This window comes from Akebia trifoliata, chromosome 11 (genome assembly GCF_017979445.1).
Source record: "Akebia trifoliata isolate Shusen 1 chromosome 11, ASM1797944v1, whole genome shotgun sequence".
Lineage (NCBI taxonomy): Eukaryota > Viridiplantae > Streptophyta > Magnoliopsida > Ranunculales > Lardizabalaceae > Akebia > Akebia trifoliata.
The window spans coordinates 4833394-4857153 of NC_141385.1; the positions used below are offsets into that span (position 1 = coordinate 4833394).

Genomic DNA, 23760 nt, shown 5'->3' on the forward strand with positions numbered 1-23760 from the left:
GTAAAGCTTGCAATAAAGATGCAGAGATAGAGATTTGAACTAAGATTTTGGGCAAGTCGAATTCGTTCCACAGGGACAGTTTGGATTCAAAAATTCAATCGGATAAAAGTCCAAAACAGAATTGGAAAACAGATTTTTCTTAAAAACAAAATAGATTTATTGCACAAATGAAATGGAAATTAACTTGCAATTTGAAATAAAAACAGAAAGTAGAGATTGAAGATATAAGAAAGGAGGTTTAGAGAAATCAAATCAGCTTTTGCAAACTATCCATAATGCAGATCAATTCCAAGAATAACTCAATCCATGTAGCAAGTCATTGCTCATGGATCGGAAGGTGGAGCGATTTAATTATCAAAGGTAACCAAGAGACATTCATGAAAATTCAGATTTAATTGAGATTGCCTAGCTTATATTCAGATTCTTCACAGAGCATAGCCATTCTTGAACTTATCTAAGTAATGGCTATCAAAGTTTGAATCAGAAATATAAGTAAATCATCTAATCAAAGTAGAATTTCTAGAATAGTAAACATGTAAGCAAAATAAGGAATTAAAATTACATTAAAGGGATAAACTTGTTTCGGCATCCTTGATCTCTCTAAAGAGGATCTAGCCGATCATCGCGAGGATCATATTGCAACAATAATAAAAGTAAGAAGATGATAGATGGAGAAGAGAATGTAGAATAGTGTTGCAACTTAATTCCTTCCTTGATGATTTTCCAAAAGAGTTACAATTAAGCTAATGGATTATTCTTGATGTTCTCACTCCTGTCAAAAGCTCACCAAAAGGAAAAATTACAGAGAATTAAAAAAAGAAACTAAAGAAAATTATAGAAGAAAAAAGCCTAAGAGGAACCCAAGAGGGGACCCCTTCTTTGAAATCAACCCTCAAATTTATAATGTTCGTATTCGAGTAATCGGGGTGATTTGGCGGATAATTCGATTCGAATGGCCCAATCAGTTACAACCACCGAAGCTTCTGTAAAAATCTTGAGGATGCGCGGTCTTCGCTAGCCGCAGCACGGTGACGTGGCGCCCAAATCGATCGAGATTTTTCTGGAAACTTCCTTTCGGCCTGTGTATTGTAACCGTAATTGTTTCGCGATTTGATAACTTCCACGTGCGCTTTATTTATCTACAATTAACAATAAAATCTCATTAGCTTTATTAATTTGGATAAATAATTTAATTTTATAATTATTTAAAGGAACTAGCATTTATAATGTGATAGAATCCGAGAAATTACGGTCCCAAAGTCAAGTTATTGGGACCTTATCATGGACTCCCACCAACAATCCCGATTTTTGGACTCTTCTACTCTAGATTTAAATATTTTCGAAAAACAATCACATTATTGCTGATGAGAATGCAAACTGCAACCTTTCTTGACTATAGTTTTAAAACAAATAGCATACACTTTATTTTCTGCAATTTGGGAGAATGTTTGGTGAACATTTTTCCAAGACTAATGGTCTTAGCATGCATATAAAAATATAGAAATAAAAATTTTAGGCCAAAAATCTTGCGAAATACACTGAACTCAATCCCCTAAATTCAATTAAAAGATTTAAATATATATGTTCACCTCCCTCAGGTTAAGAAAAACAGAAGCAACAGGAGAAAGAAAAGAAAAAATAAGATGCAATGACATGCAAAAGCACAAAGACTTTACAATAAGGTTCCCTCAAGATTGAGGTAAGTCCATGGATCGACCCCGAGGGGTTGGCCTAGTGGCAAGCCGAGCCTTCAAAAGCTCCTCAGGAAGGATAGGTTAAGTGTTTGAAACCCCACGAAGTAATGAATTCCTTGGGGGCCACCCTCCAGGATCCGGTAGACCCTCAACTCAACCAATTGCAAGTAGGACTTTTTGAGGGGGCGGCACTACATGAAAACTGGAAAATTCTACAGAAAAAGTTGACGGGCCAAGGCCCACGAATTTTAGAATCTGAATTTTGACGGTATAGGACCGGTGAAACTCTTGATGTTCCCAGATTTGATGGCTTAGAGTTGTCGAATTTCTCTCATCCTTCATTAATTTGATAGATTTGGTCCGTAAAAAAAAAAAAATTGACAATGAAAAATTCGACACCAATTTGACCTCTTTATCCATTGAATTTTATGAAATTTGACGGCCCACAACCGTCAAATTTGGGCTTTTTCACATTGTGCGGTGCATGTGACCCAATAAGAAAAAAAAAAAAAAAAGTACATCCATGGATCCTCACCAATCCACTATATGCTAAGAGGAAACTCTATGTCTTGGGAGATAATTAAAATGGCAGTTGCCCATCACTATGTAATTTGGGGGTATGCACCTGAATCTTTTGTACCTTACATATACCACTTGCTTGAGTAGCAAAAATAAATAAAAGGTTAAATTAAATGAATCCAGGGTGATGCTTGGGAGAGTGAGAATAAAGGTACGTAATAGCTTAATTTGTTGTCATGATTTTTTACTATCAAACAATCACATAATAGGATTGGATTGGATATGATTGTATGTTTATCACATATAAATATTAACACAAGTAGCTTGAAATTACTTGTACTTAAAGAGTATACATAAGGATGGTCCGTTGTACAAACCCACTGATGACCATGCATCCATACAATAGTGTTAATTTCTTTTCTTTCTTTTAATTATTTTATGATCTTGTATTTTCAGGCAGTTGGGTAGGAGGCATCCATAGCTATACCACAGAGGCCTTCCTCGGCATCAATATCGCGTTGCATTCGTATGTATCCCTCTTCACCCCATGTAGTGCCCCATGAGTTCTTGACCAACCAATACTTTGTCCCATCACTACTCGTCCCATAGCCGACTGCAGTAACACCATGGTCTAGGTCAGTGCCACAATCTCCTGTGAATATCCCACTTGAGTAGAATTGGAAGGCAGATCCACTGGCGTCAATGGCTACTGAAATTGGTTGGTTGACGACAGCTTTCAGTAGTGATTTCTCACTGTTGGCTGGCACGTCTTCATAACCATTGATCTTGGCTGCATGGGTGGATGCCTTCTTGGTGTTGCAAGTTCCATCAACTCCCTTGTAGGGGTAGTTAGATTCGGTGGTTAGGCCTTGATTATGTTGGATGAATTCAAAGGCATCATCCATGAGACCACCCTCACAACCTTGATCCTCGCCGCTAGTATCACAGTCCACTAACTCTTGCTCAGATAGGGAAACCAACTTACCGGTAGTGAGCTGGGTAATACCTTCCATAGCCGCAACAGCTGAGAACGCCCAACAACATCCTATGTTTTTGTAACATTTATATGACAAAAAACAAGAAAAATTAGAAATGGAGTCGATGATACGTGTATGTGGAAGCAAAATTTGCCAACAATATTACTAGATAAGTTTCAAGTATAGTATGTATATGTTGATGCTTACCACATTGGCCTTGATCTTTGATGGGAGTAACAGCTCCTTTTTTTCTCCAATCCATAGTAGATGGCACTGCAGTCACATTTTCATATCTGAAGGACACCGTCTCTAATGACCTTGGTCTGTAAGACACCTTATATCCGTTACGCGATGCCCTAAATTCTTCATTGGTTTGGTCTGCAAATTCGTTGACGCTTAGCTTGTATGCTCGGTCCCCAACACTGTTAAAAGTCTCTATAAACTTAACATTGTCCTTGAATGTCTTGAACCGCCTCTCCTTCTCCAAGGAATCCTCATAAATTCGTCCATAACGAACCATCCATTGTTCATGCCTTTCGGACATGGATGCCTCTTGGAGTGTGCGAGCAAGCGCTTGAGAAGCCCAAACACCGAGAATGAAGAAAGCTACACATATATATTGCGATTGTCGTGCTGAACCCATGTTTTTCAGTCTTAGCAGATCAAGATTGTTTCTTAGGGAAGGTTATTGTAATGGATTGAAAGGATGCTCCGATCTTTTAGGGGGGCTTTAGTTTATATAGTCACGTATTTGTCTTGATAGGGACCTCCTACGTACTATGGCCGTTAAAGTGTAGCATAGTTTCGTGTACGTTGTATTAGAATCTGTTTCACACGTCTATGATTGTTTGTATTATATTATTAATGTATCTCTTGTCTTCTTTCTCCTTTTTAATGGTTCTCTAAGAAAGCCTCGCCAACGTTGTAACAAACAAACATTGTACGAGTCATAATCTTTCTTTATAACAAGCATGAATTTGCCTTTGGAAGGATATATCATACTTTGACTAAGTAGAATAGAATTTTTTTAGAGAGCAACGTATACGAATAAAAGAGCAAACTAATTTCAATTTTTTTTTTTTAAGGAAGATATCAAAATAAACTTCTCTTATACGCCAAAAACTACTATCTTTTCCCATGCTTCAGTGGCCCGTGTAATGACATTACTCTAAAGAGTTCTAAAAAACTTGGGGAAAAAAACGTGGGAATTAGGAAGAGTAAACAGAAGAGAAGGAGATGTCCAAAATGGTTTCGTGTACCATTTATATATTAATATTTTACTCATATGGAAAGGATATTCAAAGAATGGAATAATAATTAAAATTCATGAAAAGTATAATATGTGTGTTACAATGGTATCTCAATATCTTCTTTCCATCTTGGGAGTATTCAATGTGTGATTTCTATAGCCTGAATATATTCATGTTGTCAATATCTATTCCTGGAATACATGATTATTCTATTATATTATTTAAATAAATATAATTTTTATTAGATTCAATTAAAAGTAAACTATTTTTTATTTTTTTTATTTTGCGTTAAATGGGCTTTTTCTATTAAATTATTTAAATAAATGTAATTTTCATTAGATTCAATTAAAAGTAAACTATTTTTATTTTTTATACTTTGGGTTAAATGGGCTTTTTTGATAAGTTGAGGGGTATTTTGTATTTTTATGCTTAGTATCTCTTATTTATTTTAAGAAGGATAATGTTGAAGTAACATTAAAATGTACGTCGTGGGGGACATTCTGATGTGGATGTGTGTCAGAAGTATAGATGCTTTTCATCGAGATACGACTATTTCAATATTACTCCAAGATGACTCATTTAAGAATAATGCTGAAGTGACCTTAAGATTGTACCTCACATCGCATATCCTGTCGTGAAAGAGTATGGTTGCTATCCACTTTCATGTTGAGATGTGCGATATGAGGTATAAGCTTGAGGTCACTCCAACACGACTCTTATTTTAATTATTTACTTAAGAGTTATAATGCGAAGTGGCGGTTCATCATTAAATTTGTCAACGTGTGTAGTGTTTGGGATCTTCTAAGGCACACTTTGCAATTTGTATTTACACATCAACTTGACTTTTTTCTACTTGTTAAGATTCAACGGCATCTGACAGTGTTGTAGAAAATATTGAAAAAATTGACAACATTCAGGTGATTGTGTAAAAATAATTGTCAATTTTAGATATCCCCGAACACATCCCATTTAAAATGATTCAAAATGAATTTCATACAATGGGAAGCCAAAAACTACTATCTTAATGAAGCAAACGTGTTGCCAGTGTGTTAATAGTTTCAAAATTAACCAAATCGATCCAAATCATACTTTTGTATCTAATTTTCTTCATGTTGCCCTCTTTTAAAAGTGTCCTTTACTTTGTTTGACTTGTTAAGACTAGTGTCCCTAACCATTATTCCAGAGATCTACATTTCTACTTTGATATGTCAAACTTCATATGTGATTAACCGATTTGACCAAGTACAGAATAACTGAATAAATTAAAAGAGACTGAATAGCTGTTTGTTGATCCCAAAATTTAAAATACGAAAACTGGGTCCATTTTGTCAAACCAATAAGATTACAATCCCACTGTCCCTACAATCATGTTATTCAGTTACATAAATTATAAAATACCTTTTTGTTTATCTTCAAAATCCGTTTGATTATTATTTAAAATTACAAAGAGACCCTTACAATATAAAATAAGAGTGCTGCTACTGACATCCCAACTTTTTCTTATTACACCCCAATTTAAAATAAAGAATGTAAGTAACTGGTTGAGAATAAGTAAAAGTTGGAGTGTCAATAGAAACTCTCTCTCCTTTTTTCAATAGATTTCTATTTTTTGGGTTCAAGATAAATCTAATCAAAATGATAAAAAGCTATTAAAATTGTTTGACTGAGTGTTATGATGTTTTGTATTTTTGAAATAATTGAGCCAAACATTTTTAATGTTTGAATGGTGTGTTTTAATCTTTAATTGGGAATGATAAATAATTTAAGAAATTGGAGTGTAAAAAGTAGAAGTTGGGATGCCAATAGCAGCTCTCTAATATAAAATTATAATCCCACTTCATGTAACTACTTTAATTTGTTAGTTTCTAAATTTATAAACATATCTTATTACAATGCTATCTTCAAAATAATCTTACTCAATATTTTAATTTTTAAATTATAAAAAGCACCCCCTTAGAATATTTATATAATAAAATATGGTTATAAAATTAGATATCTATTTGAAATTATGTTTTTAGGTAACTATAAAAAGTTTTAACCCCAGGGCGTGGCTCAATGGAAAATTTGGATCCAATAAACAGTGAGAGTCCATAGGTTCACTACAAGAAAAATTAGCTACCACAACCACTTTTTGTGAGGGTCAAAGTTTGACCGTCGCTATATAAGGCTTATTACGCTCAAACTCACTCACTCTATTAACTCACTCACTCACTCACGCTGTACTCACTCACTCACTCTTCGTTTTCTCTGTCTTTCGTCTCAAACGAAACCTATCTTCGTTTTCTGTCTCTCTCTCTCGTCTGATATTTGAAAACGAAGCTCTCATTCTCTCTCTCGTCTGCAAATAAACGAAGCCTCACTCTCTCTCTCTCGTCTGCAAATCGAAAACGAAGCCTCTGTCTCTCTCTCGTCTCATACTCGACAGATCTGTCTCTGTCGATCTCTCTCTGCCTCTCTACCTCTCTATCGATCTCTCGCTCTCTTGATCTGTCAAACGCGTGAGGATTCAACTTAACAGATCCGATCTGATTTCGACCTCGAAAATTAGGTATGTTTTTATACATATTTTGTTCATTTTTTTCTTCAGTCGATCCCTAAACCCTAGATTTTTCTGCATATTTTGTTTTCCTGCATATTTTGTTGATTTTTCTGCATATTTTCTATATGAAAATCAATTCTGCTTATCAAATCTGAGAACTCACTCAGATTATCAAGTTTACTCTCAGATCTGTATTAATTTTTTTATTTGCTTTAAGTTCAGATTAACTAAGCTTGTATGTAATGGGTGGAGGGAATAAATTCGAAGTAAGTTTCTTTTTGTAAAAGATTTTTGTGCTAATTTTGTAGGTTTAAGACATTATATGGTCCTTAATATTTACGATTTCATTAGGAGTCGAAGAGATTACCTAGCCTCTCTACTAGAACCAGAACCACATGCTAGTGGTTGGCTGTATTCTAATCTTTAATTATTAAGCCTCTCTTTGATAGCATATCATGATCTCTAGGGTTATCAATGGCCGTCTCTCTTGTTTGTAGCATGTCATGATCTCACTGTATTTGTTTATAAAGTGATAACATATGCTGTAGTTTAGAAATGTACATTATGTGCTTAACTGGTCATTAACTTAAAATTGATTTTCTGGATAGTTTGCTGGGCAGGGAGCGGTTTACAGAACAAGGGGATGCAATAACATTTGAAACAGAAGTTAGTATTCATTTTTTGGGGATTTATAGTTGTTTTCCTTTGTTTTTGTATTCCCTCCTCCATGTTGCTTATAATACTTATTTCATAGTTTCTATGTGCAAATAGGTAGACAAAATATATGTCAGCACACCTACCAAGATTGCAATTCTGGACCACGAAAAGAAAAGAACGTTTGTTTTGAGGAAAGATGGACTTCCAGATGCTGGTGAGTTAATTTCAAGTCCATGTTTCTGTCGCAAGTAAAACTAAAATGGTATCAACCAAGACATTCCAAAACATTGAATGTTTCAGCGTCAAATGTTCTGTTCTGGTTTCATCTGAAACCACATGCTACCAAAGATTCTGAAATGGCAACCCAAAAAAAAACATTAAAGTTACGAAGTAATTCTCCTCTATCCTGAACACGGTATTATGTATTGATATGTACTGTAATTTATTGAATAACACTTACCATTATTCCAGGCTCCGATAGGGTACATTATAATTCTAATAATAAGCAAGTCTCCTTGTTTAGAAACCTAAATGCTCGGCATAATTGTGTACAGTTCTCTAGAATACCATGACTACACATTGATTGCTCACTTGTTTCTTTCCCTCTACAGTGGTATGGAATCCTTGGGACAAGAAGGCGAAGGCCATGGCTGATTTCGGGGATGATGAGTACAAGCATATGCTGTGTGTGGAAGCTGCAGCAGTGGAGAATCCCATCACACTGAAACCTGGGGAAGAGTGGAAAGGAAGGCAGGAACTATCTACGGTTCCTTCTAGTTATTGCAGTGGGCAACTGGATCCCCAACAGGTCCTCCAAGGCAGCTGAATGATCAAGATCTATCTCATGCATATGCTGTACAGGTACACTGCCCATACATTTGATTGTATTTATAGTTTCTTTTTTGTTACTGGGCAGAGTTCTATAGGTCTTGTGTCTCGTCATGGAAGCATGGTGAACCAAAGTGTGCCCCTAATGGACCCTTTAGTCACACTCTTTGGTAGCATCCATGAAAAGCTTCTTGAGCAAGGGGGAGGGATGAATTCGTGCGACATGGGGCCAAATTTCATTGGACTGTGGCACCAGGCCATTTTATGACTTACAATATCCCTTCACAAATTTAAATTGTATGCAAAGGATTCTCCTACCCGTTGTCCGGTGGGAATAGTACATCAAGGAGGCCTGCACAACTATTTCGTCACAAAGGCATTACCAACGACAAGTGCTTTTGGGGGTTGAGGGCCCTATAGTAGGTTTCGGTATTGGCTTAGGAATGTATCATAAACTGCGAAAGGGCAAGGCACGAACTGTGAAATGCAGCTTGATGCGTGCGCCCAAACATAGTACCCAATTAGGATTTAGAAAGAGTTTCAATTATTTGTTTGTGGGTTAATTGTCTTGGGTTTAGGGAATTCTTGTTAGTTTGTTGCGAGGGTTTCACCAAAGACATGTGCCTTTGGGGTTCGGGGGACCTTATTATGGGTCACAATATTGGCTAAGGAATAGGTCATAAAATAGGAAAAGTCATGGCATGAACTATGAAATCCAGCTTGATGAATATGCCTAGACATACTACCCAGCTAGGATTTATAAAGGATTTCAATTATATGTTTCTAGGTTGATAATCTCGGGTTTAGAGAATTGTGATTTTTTATATCTTGTTAATTGCTAGATCACATAGTGGAATTAACAGTTCTCGTGGATGAGCCCTAGCTTCAGTGGTGGTCCCCTCCCCTCCCCTCCCTTTGCCTTAACCAATTTGATGGTTGTTCAAACATTTTTGCAAAGGGAGATAAGAAGAAAGAAGGCATGGAATAGAGGGAAGAATGAGAAAAAGATTAGTTCACAAAATTGAACTTTTTTTTCTTCTATATTCCATTAAGGTAGTGAAATTCCTAGTCATCCAATTAGTGACAGACATGAATTGATAATGAGCCCAAATAAAGGAGTTGGTTGCGTCAGACAGTTTAAAATTATGTCAAGACATCCTGCTTGTGCAGGCTACACTTTGCATTGCTGCGCCTAAACCTGGATAAAAGAGTAGGCTTTTATTGACGGGTTTGATAATTTGTTAATCCTTCATGTTGTGTTTGAAGTTGCTTATTGAATAGCGAGATAGGCTTCACGTCGCCGCCCATAGGTCTTAATGAAACAAAGGAGAAGATGATCCTTTTTACCAAACATCACGATCTTATAATAAGAACAAGAAATCTTTCTCGATCATTCCCTTTGCCCTGAGAATCAGAACTTCTCAAATTTGAATTTATTCATTTTGACCCGATATTTGAGATAAGGAATCGATGATGACGATCTCAAAATTGTCATTTAAAGGTTAATTTCTTCATTTATGTTCAGATTTTATAAAAATCAAAATGTCAGAGAACTCTTCTTCTTTGAATGTATGAAGGCCTTTCTAATATTCCACACTAATGAGGAAGGTGAATAAAAGTTCCAATTTGCTCTGTTAGAGCGGCCTTTAGATCTATCTATCTATCTTTTTATTTGTTTGTTTGTTTATTGTTGATCCATTAATTTCATGCAACAGGAAATGCCCTCTGGGTTTGTAAGCCTTAACAGAGCTATGAGCCTTGACAGGTTAGTTCTCATGCTATGATTTGGGAACTATGTTTATTTAAGAGAGCTTATATTGCCACACCAACTTTTACTGACAACACCCCAAGATGTTGATAATTTGGGGGTCCAACTCAAAACCAATTGGCATTGAGTGGAGAGGCCTAAGAGTTTATAAGGAGAAGCAAGGCAATGAGTGTCTGATGTGGGACTAAATTCAACATGCCCCCACACGTGTGGGCTAGGCCAAAGCACGTGGAAATATGAACTGGGTGACGTGGAGGAGAGAAAGGCCTGCTCTGATACCATGCTAAATTTGGGGGTCCAACTCAAACCAATTGGCAATGAGTGGAGAGGCCCAGGATCTTATAAGGAAAGAGGCAAGGCAATGAGTGTCCGATGTGGGACTAAACTCAACAGATGTGTGTTAATCTATGGTGATTGACATATGAATTGGGGTGCTGTTAGCAAAAGTTGGTCTGGCAATAGAAGCTCTGTTATTTAAACATGTCTATTTTATTGAGATTTTTGTGCTTTTCAATTTGGGGGTGCAGTGTGGAAATTGATTTGAGCAAGGAACTTAAAGCGCCTTCGAAGCCCGTTTTAGAACAGCAAGTTGAAGCTGCAAGACGAGGCCTTTCAGCTACTGAAGTAAGATTAATGTCTTCTATTTCAAAGTTGGGTTCTCTCTCTCTCTCTCTCTTAATAGTTCTACACTTTACATTTGGTATTAAAAAATGGTTTTCAGGGCACTGGCATTGCTTCTCCAAGATGGCGATTGGCTCCAACTCGTTGTGAGCAACAAAAGTGGGATAGGGCAACTAAGGCTACAACAGGGGGCACTGTAAGTCCTTTTTTTTTTTTTTTTGGATCGGCGGGGGCACTGTAAGTTAGCATTGATAATCAGATTTAGCTTCTGATTGTAGGATGTCATGCTTCGTGAATCAAGAAAGCCTCGTGGAGACCCAAAAGTATTGGCAGCTCAGTCAAGGGAGCAGTATTTTAAGGTATCTATATCTAATTGTTTAGGGTCCACTATGGCAACTCATTAAATTTGTTTTCATGTACTTTCGGTGTGAGAAAATCAATAAGTTGTTTTCTATGTTTTGTAATTGTTGTGCAGTTGAAGAACAAGTTACAAATTCTCACTTTGGGCATAGGTAGTGTTGGTGTAGTTTCGGCTTATATATCTTATTCTCCAGAAATTGCTGCTAGGTAGGTATTAAACAGGCTTTATTTTGAAACCTGGGATATATTCTGATACTCGAATAATAAATTTCATTTGTCGGTCTTAACAAAATATTTCCTCCACTCACATGCACATAAAAAAATAAAAATAAAAATAAAAATAAAAGTAAAAATAAAAGTAAAAATCAGATATATTTTGATATTCTTCTGTATTCAGCTTTGGTGCCGGGCTACTTGGATCTTTGGCATACATACGTATGCTTGGGAACAGCGTGGATTCTCTGGCAAATGGAGCTAGGGGTGTTATCAAGTATGTTACATATCTTTAACAGCACAAGTATTTAACAATACTCAAACTGAAAAATCACAATTTTTTTTCTTAGCTTAGTATTACTGTCGTATGTTCTAATGTTGTTATTTATGCATCAAACCATCAAACTATATGCACACTGTGGCATATTGCGAGGTTTGGTTTCATTGCATAATTTCAAGTGATAAACTAGGAAGAATTTTTTATTATTTATTAGGTTGTTCTCAACAGGAGCTTGTAACATGTTAAGGAAGTTTGTCATGGTCATATGACCTTTTAAGCAATTTGAGAACAAACAATGAGTCAACATGTTCTCTGAAGTCATAGAAAACCACAATATTTAAGGCAAAGAGTAAAGAACAACACATGGAAAAATTGGTAAAAACTTCAAATGAAAATCTAGTGTCTGGCATACACTAACCATAAGACCTTGATACCTTTATAAGCAGATCCTGTTGTCATTGTTGTTGTTGTTTTTTTTTTTTTAAAAGCAAGTGACGCAGCAAGCTCGACTCCACAAAGGCTTAAATCAACTTCAGCTTCTTTATTTGAGAAGCTATCTCAAGTATGAGGCTGCGGGAATATGGTGAGTTATCCCCCCTCCCCCTCTCCCGGGTGTTGGTGTGTCTTTGCTGTTTCAAATGCTTGTGGTTTAACTGAGCCTATGTGATTCACTTGGCAGGTATGAACATCGGCTCATCGATGATATGGTTGCCTACGCAGTTAAGAGTGAAGGGGGATATGTTTGGGCATGCAAGAACTATGATGGAGATGTTCAGAGTGATTTCTTAGCTCAAGGTTTGTATTACTCTTTGTGCATGACCTTTTCAAATCCGTACAATACTACATAATTGTTGTATATTGTTTCTAAAGAGTCGTGTTCATCGACAACAGCCTTGATGCTTCTAGCAGCTTTATCTTCGGCATCTCTTAGAACAAGTGTGACAGGGCCAAGATGAAATGATTTGGTTCCCAATGAGTCGTAATGATGTTTGTAAGCTGGTTCCAACACCAACGATCCATAACTTTTCAACTCTGCATCTCTCATTCGATCCAAGAATCTTCCGTACTCATTCGGTTCCCTACTGTAATCGGATAACTGGGATCTGGTAATGGTGATCGGATCAGGAAGACCAGGAACCACAAAGACCTCCGAATCAGATTTCACCTTCTCATGAGGGACGTAAGTTTTGATGGCTAGCATCATAGAGAGAGCGAACAAACAGGTGGAGTGAAAAGCGAGATATGGTATCTGTAGCCTCATAGCAACATCAGCTGGCCAACAGTAGAACACATCGGATATGAAATAATCGGATGATCGAAATCATATGTTAAGGTTGATCATTTGGCATGAATGATCAAGTCGGTAGGGCCCGACATATGTTGTGACACATTCCAAAGCATGTAAATGACATAGTATTGTAAAACCATAGATCAGCCCCAGTGAATCCTTTTTTTCCCCCTATAGCCGGCCATGGAATAAAAACAGGCTACTTATGTATCATAATCTGGTAATAGAAACACAATGAATTCTAGTAGAGGGGCATTTGAGTCTTTTCATATAGGTAATTGGGGTCATGGTCATCAATTTCAAAACATAGGGGTCTCTCCAATATTCTGCAATATATGAGGGGGCTGGTGTAAAATAAAAATTTTTTTTCTTCAAAAACCTTTACAGTGACGACCAAAAGCGTAGCTAAAGAGTTTATTAATTTTTTTTAAAACGATACCCTATAGCGACGGCCAATACCGGCTGTCGCTATAAGTCCTGCACTAACGATGGGACTATTAGCGACGACTACCGACGGCCTCCCTGGCCGTCGCTACATGTTTTTTGCTACGGTATTTGTCCCTATAGCGACGGTCACGACCGTCGCTATAGCCCTATTTTACTGTAGTGGTTGCGAGTTCGATTCCCAAAATTAGTAGCATTTGCTTGGGGCCACCCGTGAGAGCGCACCCTCACTTTCCCGGTGCATGTGATGTGCGGGTGTTGGATGTTCCCAGGGAAGGGACCCATATGCCTTGGCTCAAACCCTTGCTCTTCTGACCCCCTAGTCAGACTTAATAAGTTAAAACACTCCCATCATCACAAAAAAACAAAAACTATAAAAAGTTTTAATCATGCGTAAATCCTAAAGTTTTGAAGTAACTATAAAACTTTGGTCATCCAAAAATATTTCAGTCCCTTTAGGTTCTATTAGTTCTACGAATTTCATGAAGTGTGTGGAGTACTTTTTGAAGATTTGGGAAATTTCAATTGTTTGCACTATTTTTCAGCGCTTAATGCTGGAAAAAAAATTCAGCACTTTTTTATCAAATTAGCACGTTTGTTTACTTCATATTTTCAACGCTTATAGCTAAATATTAGTGAAAAAATCTTAGCACTATTTTGATGCTTAATTTTTGCGTTGAAGTAAGTACTTCTCTTTTTCAGCACAGACAAGTTTGCCTTTATACTTAAAAGGATATTACCTCTTATATCCCATGGATAATTATATAAGCACCCCACAAATTAATAAACCCACACCATGACCGAATTATTTTGTTTCATATGGGTTAAAAGTTTCGAAATGAGTTGATTTTTTGTGATGATGATCTTCTCATTGTAGATATCATCCTCACCAAAAATCAGCCCATCCCGAAACTTCTAACCCCACCAAAACAAGTTCAAGAACCATAAATTGTCTATGCTTTTTTTTTTTTTTTGGAAACCAATTTTGATATGGTTAGAAGTTTCGGAATTGGCTGATTTTTTGTGAGGATGAACTCTAGATTATAGAGATCATCCTCACCAAAAATTAGCTCATTCCAAAAACTTTAACCCATGTAAGGCAAAAACAAATTGGCTATGGTGTGGGTTGTCCTTACTAATTCGTGGGGTGCTTTTATAATTACACATCCTTCATTTCCATCGAAAATTATTCATCCAAAAGTAAGTTCTTTCAATGTTGATTTAAAATTTTGATAATTTGTATGACATTATTATTTTTAATGTGAAATTTGTGATGTTTTAGAAATTAAAATTTCGAGTATTATTTATTATTTAAAAATGAATTGTATTTTAATTTTATAAGAAATATGATTGTAAGGGTAAAAAGGTAATTTACCAGTTTCAACAATGTGTAACAAACATGATTCTGCATCTAAACAAATAATTTTTTCAGTACTTAAATTCAACACTTATAAGTTTCAATAGTTAAAGTTATTGAGCACTTATTTTTTTCAGTTTAACAGACAACACCTTAATTTGTTTTGGCTTGCACTTAATAGTTACTTATCTTTAGTAGGTTCTCAACATTCCAAGTCTACCTTGTATCCTATCTACTATTTGAATTTTTATGTATTTCTAATCATATAAAAAGAATTATACACAATGCTAATATATGAAAACAAGAAGCTTGAAATTATAAATACCTATATATTTATTTGCCTAAACATTGACAAACTACTCTAAACAAACTGATAATTTCTAAATATTACTACAAATTAGAGTTTCACACGGTTGGATAACTTGCATCCATAGCAATACCACAGAGGCCTTCCTTGGCATCGACATCTCGTAACATTCTTATATATCCCTCTTCACCCCAATTGGAACCCCACGAGTTCTTGACCAACCAATACTTGGTCCCATTAGAAGTTGTCCCATATCCGATTGCAAGAACACCATGATCTAGTTCGGTGCCACAATTTCCTGTGAATATGCCACCTGAGTAGAATTGGAAAACAGACCCACTGGCATCAATCGCAACCGAAACTGGTTGTTTGGCAACAGCATTCAATAACGCTCTCTCATTGTTGGCTAACACTTCTACATAACCTTTAATTGTGGCTACGGAGGTGGCTGCCTTCTTCCTCTGGCAAGATCCGTCGACTCCCTCATAAGGGTAGTCAGAGTCAGAGGCTAAGCCTTTACTGTGTTGAATGAATTCAAAGGCATTCTCCATGTCACCACCATTGCAACCTGCATCGTCGCCGCTAGTATCGCAATCCACTAGTTCTTGCTCAGACAAGGAAACTAACTTACCAGTAGTGAGCTGATTAATGCCTTCTACAGCCGCAACAGCCGAGAATGCCCAACAACTTCCTATATATTTGTAACATTTATTCGAGGACAAACCATAGAAATTGGAAAATGGAGTAAGGGATAGTTAGCAGAGAGGTATGAATAGATAAGTCAAGATTTAAAATTTTGTAGCAATTGAATGTTTCGGTAATGAAAAAAAATTGATATGGTATCGATTAATATATTTGATACATTCCCAAAACATTCAATGTTTCGGAGTCAATATGTATCAACCAATACATTCCAATATTTCAAAGAGAAAATTCTCAAAACATGCGTAACTTTTGTTTAAATTCTCATTTCAGTACACTGTTCATTTTAATGCCTAAAACATGAGTATATAGCAAGGTCATAAGTATTTTAAAGTGACGATGTCGCTGATAAAAATTAAAACATGAGGTAGCGAGATCACAAGTATTTATTCTAAAAATGACGGTCTTGCTGATATAAAAGTGATGATCTCGCTAAACAACAGTTTCCAAAATACACAGGGAATGGTTTGGGAATCAAAATGAACAGTGTACTGGAATATGAATTTCCCCATATTCAGCAAGGAAATGGTAATTTACCCTATTTTAAAAGAAATTCTATTGCCACACCAAATTTTACTTACAACACATCAATCCTTTTGAAATTAAACACATGGATTGGTGTGTTAATAGTAACTCCATATTTTAATTTCATAGGTTACCACTTACCACAAGAGCCTTGATCTTTGATGGATGTAACAGCACCTTTCCTTCTCCAGTCCATAGTTGGAGGAACTTTAGTATAATTTTCATATCTAAAGGACACACTTGTAGTTGATGACCTTTTTGGGTCAAAAGATCTCTTATAGCCATTACGAGAGGCCATAAACTCTTCATTGGTTTGGTCTGCAAATTTATTCACCTCTAGTTTGAAGGGTCTATCTCCATCACTGTTAAAAGAGTCTATTAAGTTCACATTGTCTTTGAATATATTGAAACGTCTCTCTCTTTCTATGGCATCTTTGTAAACGCGCCCATGACGATCCATCCATTGTTCATGCATTTGTGAGAGCTTCACCTCATGAAGTGTACGCACCCCCACTGCAAGAGAAGCCCAAACACCCAGAATGAAGAAGAGTACTACACAAGTACATGGTTGGGATAATTGAGTTGTTGAAGCCATGCTTTTACTAGTTTTAGATTTTTAGTTGAGTTAAAGTTGTAATATTTATAGACAGCATTGTGGATGGAAGATGAGGTTGCATCAAAGAAATTTGAAAATCTTATTTCCGATTTTGGTCCACTAAGAAAGTTTCTTCTCTTTGAATTTGTTACTTATTGACGTTTTTAACTAACTTTTAAAAGTTTAAATTCTTTTTGAAAATTAACAAACTTTAAAATTTTATTCATACTCCTTCCCATTTTTATGAATTTTCAGTTACCCTACTATTTTTTAATCGATGAAATACCCCTCGACTTCTCTTCCCACTTATAGGGTCAGTCATAACTACCATTTCACATCCCACATCAACTTATCCTTGGGGAAATTTACGTGCCTATTGCAAATATAAGATCCTACCTCAACGAGTAGGACGACTTCAACTCTCAATACCCAAGCACATCTATTAGTTTCTCTTAGCCTTCTTTGTAACATTTTCTTTACTCGAGGAACTCATCTACATATCATGGTTTTTAAACTTGTTCGAGACAAAGACGTATCATCCTAGTTAACTCGGTATCAAAACTGAACGAGACCAACTTACAAAGTCATTTTTTGACTAAGATTTACAACTCACATTTCAATTTATTGATTTGTCTCACGAGATGTCTCAAATGTATCGGAAAAACTTATTCGAGATGACTTGGTATCGGAGCTGAACGAGATGAGACGAAATATCGAATTTAAAAACCATGATGCAAGGGATTACAATTTCACTCATGTCTAACAACCAAAAAAAAAATTTCAAAAAGAAAAATATTTTGATTTTCTTCTGAAGTGAAGTATAATATTATCTTTAGGAAAAAGAAAAAATTAAGGATTGTACAAAGAAAATAGATTTAAAAAAGGATTTTTTTAAAGTGCATTAATTACACCTTCGGAATAAGTATCGTTGGGTATATTAGTAAAACAATATAATTTTTTAAGGGCATTTTCAGTACAAAAATCAATTTCCCAAGTGCAATTAATGCCTTTAACATATGTGCCTGGGCACACGTTAACATGACCCTTAAAAAATTTACTAGAGAAACAAACTTTTTAGGCATTGAATTAAGACTCATCTCAAATGATTATTCTCTCTAAGAGGGAAAATGGATTCCTATCCTTAGGGGCGGAGTTAATAAGGAGTTGGTGGGGGCAATTTCCCCCACACAACTTTGAGACACCCCTATATTTTTCAACTAATTACATACCCCATTTGTCCCCACTCCCTCACCTTTCTTCCCATTTGCCCCCACACCCTCATCTCCCTCCAATTTTTGCCCCCACACCCTCACCTCCCTCCATTCTAGATCTTCAACTATACAACTAATCATAATTTGCCCCCACTACAAGAAAATCCTGACTTCTCCCCTGCCTATCCTAAATACTCTTGAAAAATAATTTTGGTTATCCAACCATAAGACCAAAGGTTCTATTTTTTTCTTTTCGAGCTTGATTCAATTGGGATGTCCACCAAGTCAAGTCAATTTGATAACTTGCAATAGAGAACGAGTCAAATAAAAATATATTAAATTGATAAAATAAAAAAATTTAAAGGTTATAAAATTTAATTAGAAAAATTAATTTTTGTTATCGACAAAAAATAATATTATATATAATCAAATAATTCGATCTAGTTTCTAACACAACTTGACTCATTCAAGTTCAATCGACTAGTTTTAAAATTATGCTAATTAATAACCATATCTCTCTTTATGTTATTTTTAAGTTGTAATCAAAGGGTCGAATTTATTTTCCAGAACATTTTTTTATAGCATTAGTCTTCCATTGGAAAGAGAGGGGATGTAATTTTGATGAAAAAATGATTTTTGTAGAAAAAAAAATTAAAAAAAAATCTGTAGAGACTTCTTATTTATTATTTATATTTATATTTAAGAAAAGAACGCTCGAGACGGAGGTGCTGACATTCTAAGTAGAAAGTCTTCACTAGATCAATACTCAGCTGGCGTAGATTCCGTCAGATGCACAAATTCACATTCACTTCATTTACGTAGATTTGCATTTGTATCCCGAGGAAACAGATCTATGGTTTCGTGCTATAAACACATCAGCCGCGTATTGATCGAGTGAAGACTTTCTAGTTAGTAAAACATTATTCTTATCCAAAAACATTGAAGCGCAGCTTTATGGTCCGTTTCTCCTTTACCGCTAGTGCCGTTCGCGGAGTGAGAATCTGCAAATTTTGAGTCGTTTGTACTTTTCAAATTTGAATTATGAAAATATTTTGGAGGGCAAATGATGTAAATTTTGGAGGCACCTCTCAACACGTGGCATCTTATACTTATGGTTCCATTTTTATTACAAAAACTCCTTTATGAACCTGACTAACTTAATTAGTAAAGATTATATATCTTACAATGGTTCATAATGCGCACATGGAATAGAAAGACTCATATTCAAAAATTTTGTATATAACTTGATCTAATTAGTTGTTGAAAATGAACGACTACTTTCAAATTTAAATTAAAATTATGTAAATTTATCTCTTTTTTTTTTAAAGTTCTTAGAATTTTGTCCTCTATAATCAAATAGCATTAGATCATATTTTTTGACATCACAAATTGATGCGATTAGGAAACTTTTCTCACAAACTTAGTAAGGAATGAGTTTTTCTATCTTAACAAACGTTAGTGTTTGATTTACGTTATTGTAAATGATTGAATACCTATAATACATTCAATTTTTTTAATTAAATATACATTATATCCTTTCTATATTTTCAGAGAAAATAAATGTTGAGAGAAGAGAAGCTATATCTCCATGTTTTCGAAGAGAATAGATGTTGAATGGAGAGATGATCATATAACATTTATTAATTTAAAGAATTGAGAGTATTACATTATTTAATCTTTTTAAAAAAATGTGAGTCTCACTCTAAGGCTTGTTGGGACACAATATGATAAAGTAAGATAATTTTTGTAATAAAAATACAATAGATTGGTCTGTTCAGTAAATCTGTCTATTTTCAAACTCATTATATGCCCCTTTATGTTTTTGTGAATATTTTGGATACTTTTTTAGGTTTTCAAACGAATAATGTACCCTCTTGACCCCGGCTTTCTCTTCTAGATTATTGAAAAATGACCTCAATGCCTTATCGTCGTCATCATTGTCTTCACCAGCCATAATCATCTTCGTCTCCGTCATCTTTTCCTAGTGTTTTAAGATGATTTTGAGAAGAAGAAAAAATCAAGAATATTTTTTTTATAGCAATTTTTGGTGGTCTTTAAGTGAATACCAAAATCATGGGCATGTCTTCCTAGGGCATAAAATGGGTCTGACCCAGATTGAATTTATAGTATATCCATATGTAGATCCGAATCTCTTAATTTATATTGATTCGGATCCGACTGACTAATATGGTACCTAGATAGGACTTGAGTCGGGTCAAATATATAATTCTAGAACGTTTGTCTTTTTTTCTTACCCATTTTATTTCTTTGCAAGCTTATAACAGTAATCTAATTTACCATTATACTTATTTTATAAATAGATAAAATTAAAACAAAAAATAGTACGAAAAGGTTTTTTTTTTAATAATTAACAGCAAAACAATATATAGTTGGATCTAGACAGATTGGGATCGAATTGTAGCAAACCCGAATTCGAGTCAAGTCAACAGACATTAAACTATATTCGACCCATTTTTTAATTCAGATCTAGACTATCAAACCCACTAAATTTGATTTTCCAATCACTCCAATTTCGAGTCAAGTCAGAAACATTTTATGCCCCCATGTCTGTGAAGAGGAGAATTCCTCCAAATTTTGAAATGGGTTGGCTGCTTCAAAGTTTTTAGCCCTAGACCTGAATAAAGACCTTGTTAAATAAGGTTGGCTAGATAACACCGCATTGTTGATCAAAATCAGGCCACCTACAGTAATCAGTATCACGATGAACCAAAAAAGGAAGAGAATAATGAAATCAATGATGAAGATAAGAGGAGTTGCAACTCATAATTGGAAACGTAGTTGGTCAGTTTGAAGGAGAAAAAAAAAAGCAAGAAGGAAGAAATTCAGGTTTGTGGATCGCAGTTTCCCACTTTAAAATGAACCCAATTCAACTAATTGGTAGGTTAGGCAGCAATAATTGTTTCTTGATTCACTTAAGTTCATTAGTTTGGTCAGCTAATGATTTAATTGTGCATATGGATACTTTGAAGCATGCAAGTAATAAGTACAATGTTATATAATTATAAGAATTAGAAACATTCAAGATTTTTTTTTATAAAAAAAAAATTACGAACTGGTCTGCTTTGTACCATTTCGCGGTAGGGTTGTACTCTCCAAAGAAGACAATATAGAGAAGCCTATCTTAGTATTCAATGTGATCAAATGATGCAGAGCAAATTTGTGGTTCAATTTCGATATGGTGGTGGTTTGGCTAATTACCAAGCCTAAGGACATTGTTCTATCACGTGGTAAACCAATTTCATTTAATTTCAGGAATTTAGTAAGCGTGTGGTTCGATTGACAAATTGATCTGGATATTATCCTCATCAGACAAGTTCTCACCAAGAAAGGCGTGGTTCGATTGACAAATTGATCTCCATTAGAAAGGTGTGATGAGTCTTAAGCAACGGAGAGTATGTGCTTGATAAACTCATATGTATTTCATTAATTATGGTCACATTATTGATGGGAAACACACAATTCATATTTTGCTTTTTATCTAATTTTTATGATAGTTTCATTTACATTTCAAATGTTTCATTTCTCCATGCATTATATAATTCTTTTCTTTAATCAGAATCCATACTCAATGAAATTAGTAATAACATTGGTTCTAGTAACTAGTGAGATGTTGGGGAAAACTAATAAGATATCTCATCCTTCCTTTTTGTCCTTGTACATTTGAATTAGTTTCAATGGGTCCAGTGGAAAAGTTTTCACTCATCAAGAAAAAATAAGATTGTGCAATAGAATAGAAACTAATCATGAAGATTCCAAATAATCAAAAGATGTTAAAATATAAAATGACTTGAGTTCTACTAAGAATAAATTGATTGGAGCAAATTTGGTTAAACAGTTTTTGTTTGGACTGGATCCTTACAATGAAATTGATTGGAGCCTAAAATTTATTGTTCTTTGTTGTATTCAATTAAAATTTGTACAGGAAGATTATCTCATAATTTTAGAAAATATAAAATTTATATTTTAAAAAATATATGAAAAATAGTAAAAGAAAAACTCCCAAATGATAAGAGTCCCTAAAATAAGATCCAAAACCTTGGATGTTTCTCTATTTCCAAAGATCTATATTTCTCTCATTTCAAAGAACTCAACCAAAGTACTAGATAATTGAAAATCAGAAGTTCAATCTTTCAGCATTAGTGGTCCACATATATCACCTCAATGTCCGATTCGGGAGTTTATAAATAACATAGGATTGTTAAATGCTAGGTTTAGTGGTAAACAGTAAAAGTTGGGAATCAACAACTTCACTAATAAATGTAATTCAGAAGGCCTAATTCTACTGCACCACTAAACTGATGTATACATTAAACTATATATATATATATATATATATATATATATATATATATATATATATATATATATATGTGGGAAATGTTCAACACCCTAAGTTTTACCCTACACTTTAACAAACGTATTTTGTCCTACATGGGTTAGAAGTTTTGGAATGAGCTGATTTTTGGTGAGGATGATCTTCATGATTAGAAGATCATCCTCACCAAAAATCAGCCCATTCCGAAATTTTTAGCCCCATGTTTACAAGTTGAAAAATCGTGGACCGTCAATTTTTTATAAACCATTTTTTATGGGGTTAGAAGTTTTGTAATGTGCTGATTTTTGGTGAGGATGATCTCCTCACCATAGAGATCATCTTCACCAAAAATCAGCTTATTCCAAAACTTTTAACCCATGTAGGACAAAACACGTTTGTTAAAGTGTAGGGTAAAGCTTAGGGTGGGGAACGGGACTCTATATATATAGGGTCGGGTTTTGTAGACACATAAAGCTACTCATAAAGCTACAACGTTTTTGTCTTATATGATTAAAAAGGTTCGGAATGGGCTGATTTTTTATGAGGATTATCTCTGTGGCGAGGGGATCATCCTTACAAAAAATCATTCCATTCCAAAATTTCTAACCCTATCAAAAGTGATTTACAAAAGTTGGACGACCTAAAATTTTTCAATTTGTAAACATGAAGTTAAAAGTTTCATAATGGGCTGATTTTTGGCAAGGATGATTTCCTCACCATAGAGATCATCCACATAAAAAATCAGCCCATTCCAAATATTTTTGCCCATATAAGACAAAACACATTGTAACTTTATGAGTAACTTTATATATATATATATATATGAAAAAACATATGTAAAAACAATGTAACAATAATACATTTTCAAAACATGGTTTAGAAGTTTGGGATTGAGCTGATTTTTAGTGAGAATGATCTTCCATGATCTCTATGATGGGAAGATCATCCCAAAAAAAAAAATCAATCAAATCTTAAACTTCTAACCCCATTAAAGGTGATTTAGAATGTGGACCGTCGATTTTTTGTTAATTTTTGCCAATAATTTGTAAATCCTTTTGATGGATTTAGAAATTTCAGATTGAACTGATTTTTTGTGAGGATGATTTTCTCATCATAGTAACCATACTCACAAAAAAATCAGCTCAATCCAAGACCTCTAACCCATATTTTGAAGAATCTTTGTTTTTACATATGACCCATGAACCGCTCCCATATATATATATTGGGACGGTTCAAGAGCCATATGTAAAAACATATAAAAAAACAATGGTTTTTCAAAATATAGGTTA

The 23760-nt window shown here is 34.8% G+C and overlaps 3 protein-coding genes and 1 long non-coding RNA gene across 6 annotated transcripts; 2 read left to right on the plus strand and 2 right to left on the minus strand.

Moving 5' to 3' along the window:
* Positions 1–2426: 2426 nt before the first annotated feature.
* LOC147390499 (senescence-specific cysteine protease SAG39-like) lies at positions 2427–3892 on the minus strand. The gene is made up of 2 exons (XM_086417170.1): positions 3398–3892; positions 2427–3258 (listed from the first exon to the last, which is right to left on the minus strand). The coding sequence occupies exons 1-2, from the start codon at positions 3831–3833 to the stop codon at positions 2666–2668; spliced, it is 1029 nt and encodes a 342-aa protein (XP_086273296.1). The 5' UTR covers positions 3834–3892; the 3' UTR covers positions 2427–2665.
* A 2734-nt stretch (positions 3893–6626) lies between these two features.
* LOC147390500 (uncharacterized) lies at positions 6627–7831 on the plus strand. The gene is made up of 3 exons (XR_015183152.1): positions 6627–6988; positions 7588–7645; positions 7751–7831. It is a non-coding gene; the product is annotated as an uncharacterized LOC147390500 (long non-coding RNA).
* Positions 7832–8356: 525 nt separating this feature from the next.
* Positions 8357–13243, plus strand: LOC147390501 (protein CONSERVED ONLY IN THE GREEN LINEAGE 160, chloroplastic-like). Of its 3 annotated transcripts, none has more exons than XM_086459716.1 (9): positions 8357–8497; positions 10180–10229; positions 10760–10856; positions 10954–11049; positions 11132–11212; positions 11329–11420; positions 11611–11703; positions 12386–12501; positions 12598–13243. In XM_086459716.1, exons 2-9 carry the CDS (start codon positions 10183–10185, stop codon positions 12660–12662), a joined length of 687 nt encoding a protein of 228 aa, XP_086315842.1. In that variant the 5' UTR covers positions 8357–8497; positions 10180–10182; the 3' UTR covers positions 12663–13243. The 3 variants fall into 3 exon arrangements, with proteins under 3 accessions (XP_086315842.1, XP_086315844.1, XP_086315843.1); XM_086459718.1 differs by having other exon boundaries at positions 12616–13243; XM_086459717.1 differs by lacking the exon at positions 10180–10229 and having other exon boundaries at positions 8358–8497.
* Positions 13244–15156: 1913 nt separating this feature from the next.
* On the minus strand, positions 15157–16919 carry LOC147390502 (senescence-specific cysteine protease SAG39-like). Its single transcript, XM_086459704.1, has 2 exons — positions 16471–16919; positions 15157–15793 (listed from the first exon to the last, which is right to left on the minus strand). The coding sequence occupies exons 1-2, from the start codon at positions 16802–16804 to the stop codon at positions 15201–15203; spliced, it is 927 nt and encodes a 308-aa protein (XP_086315830.1). The 5' UTR covers positions 16805–16919; the 3' UTR covers positions 15157–15200.
* Positions 16920–23760: the final 6841 nt, after the last annotated feature.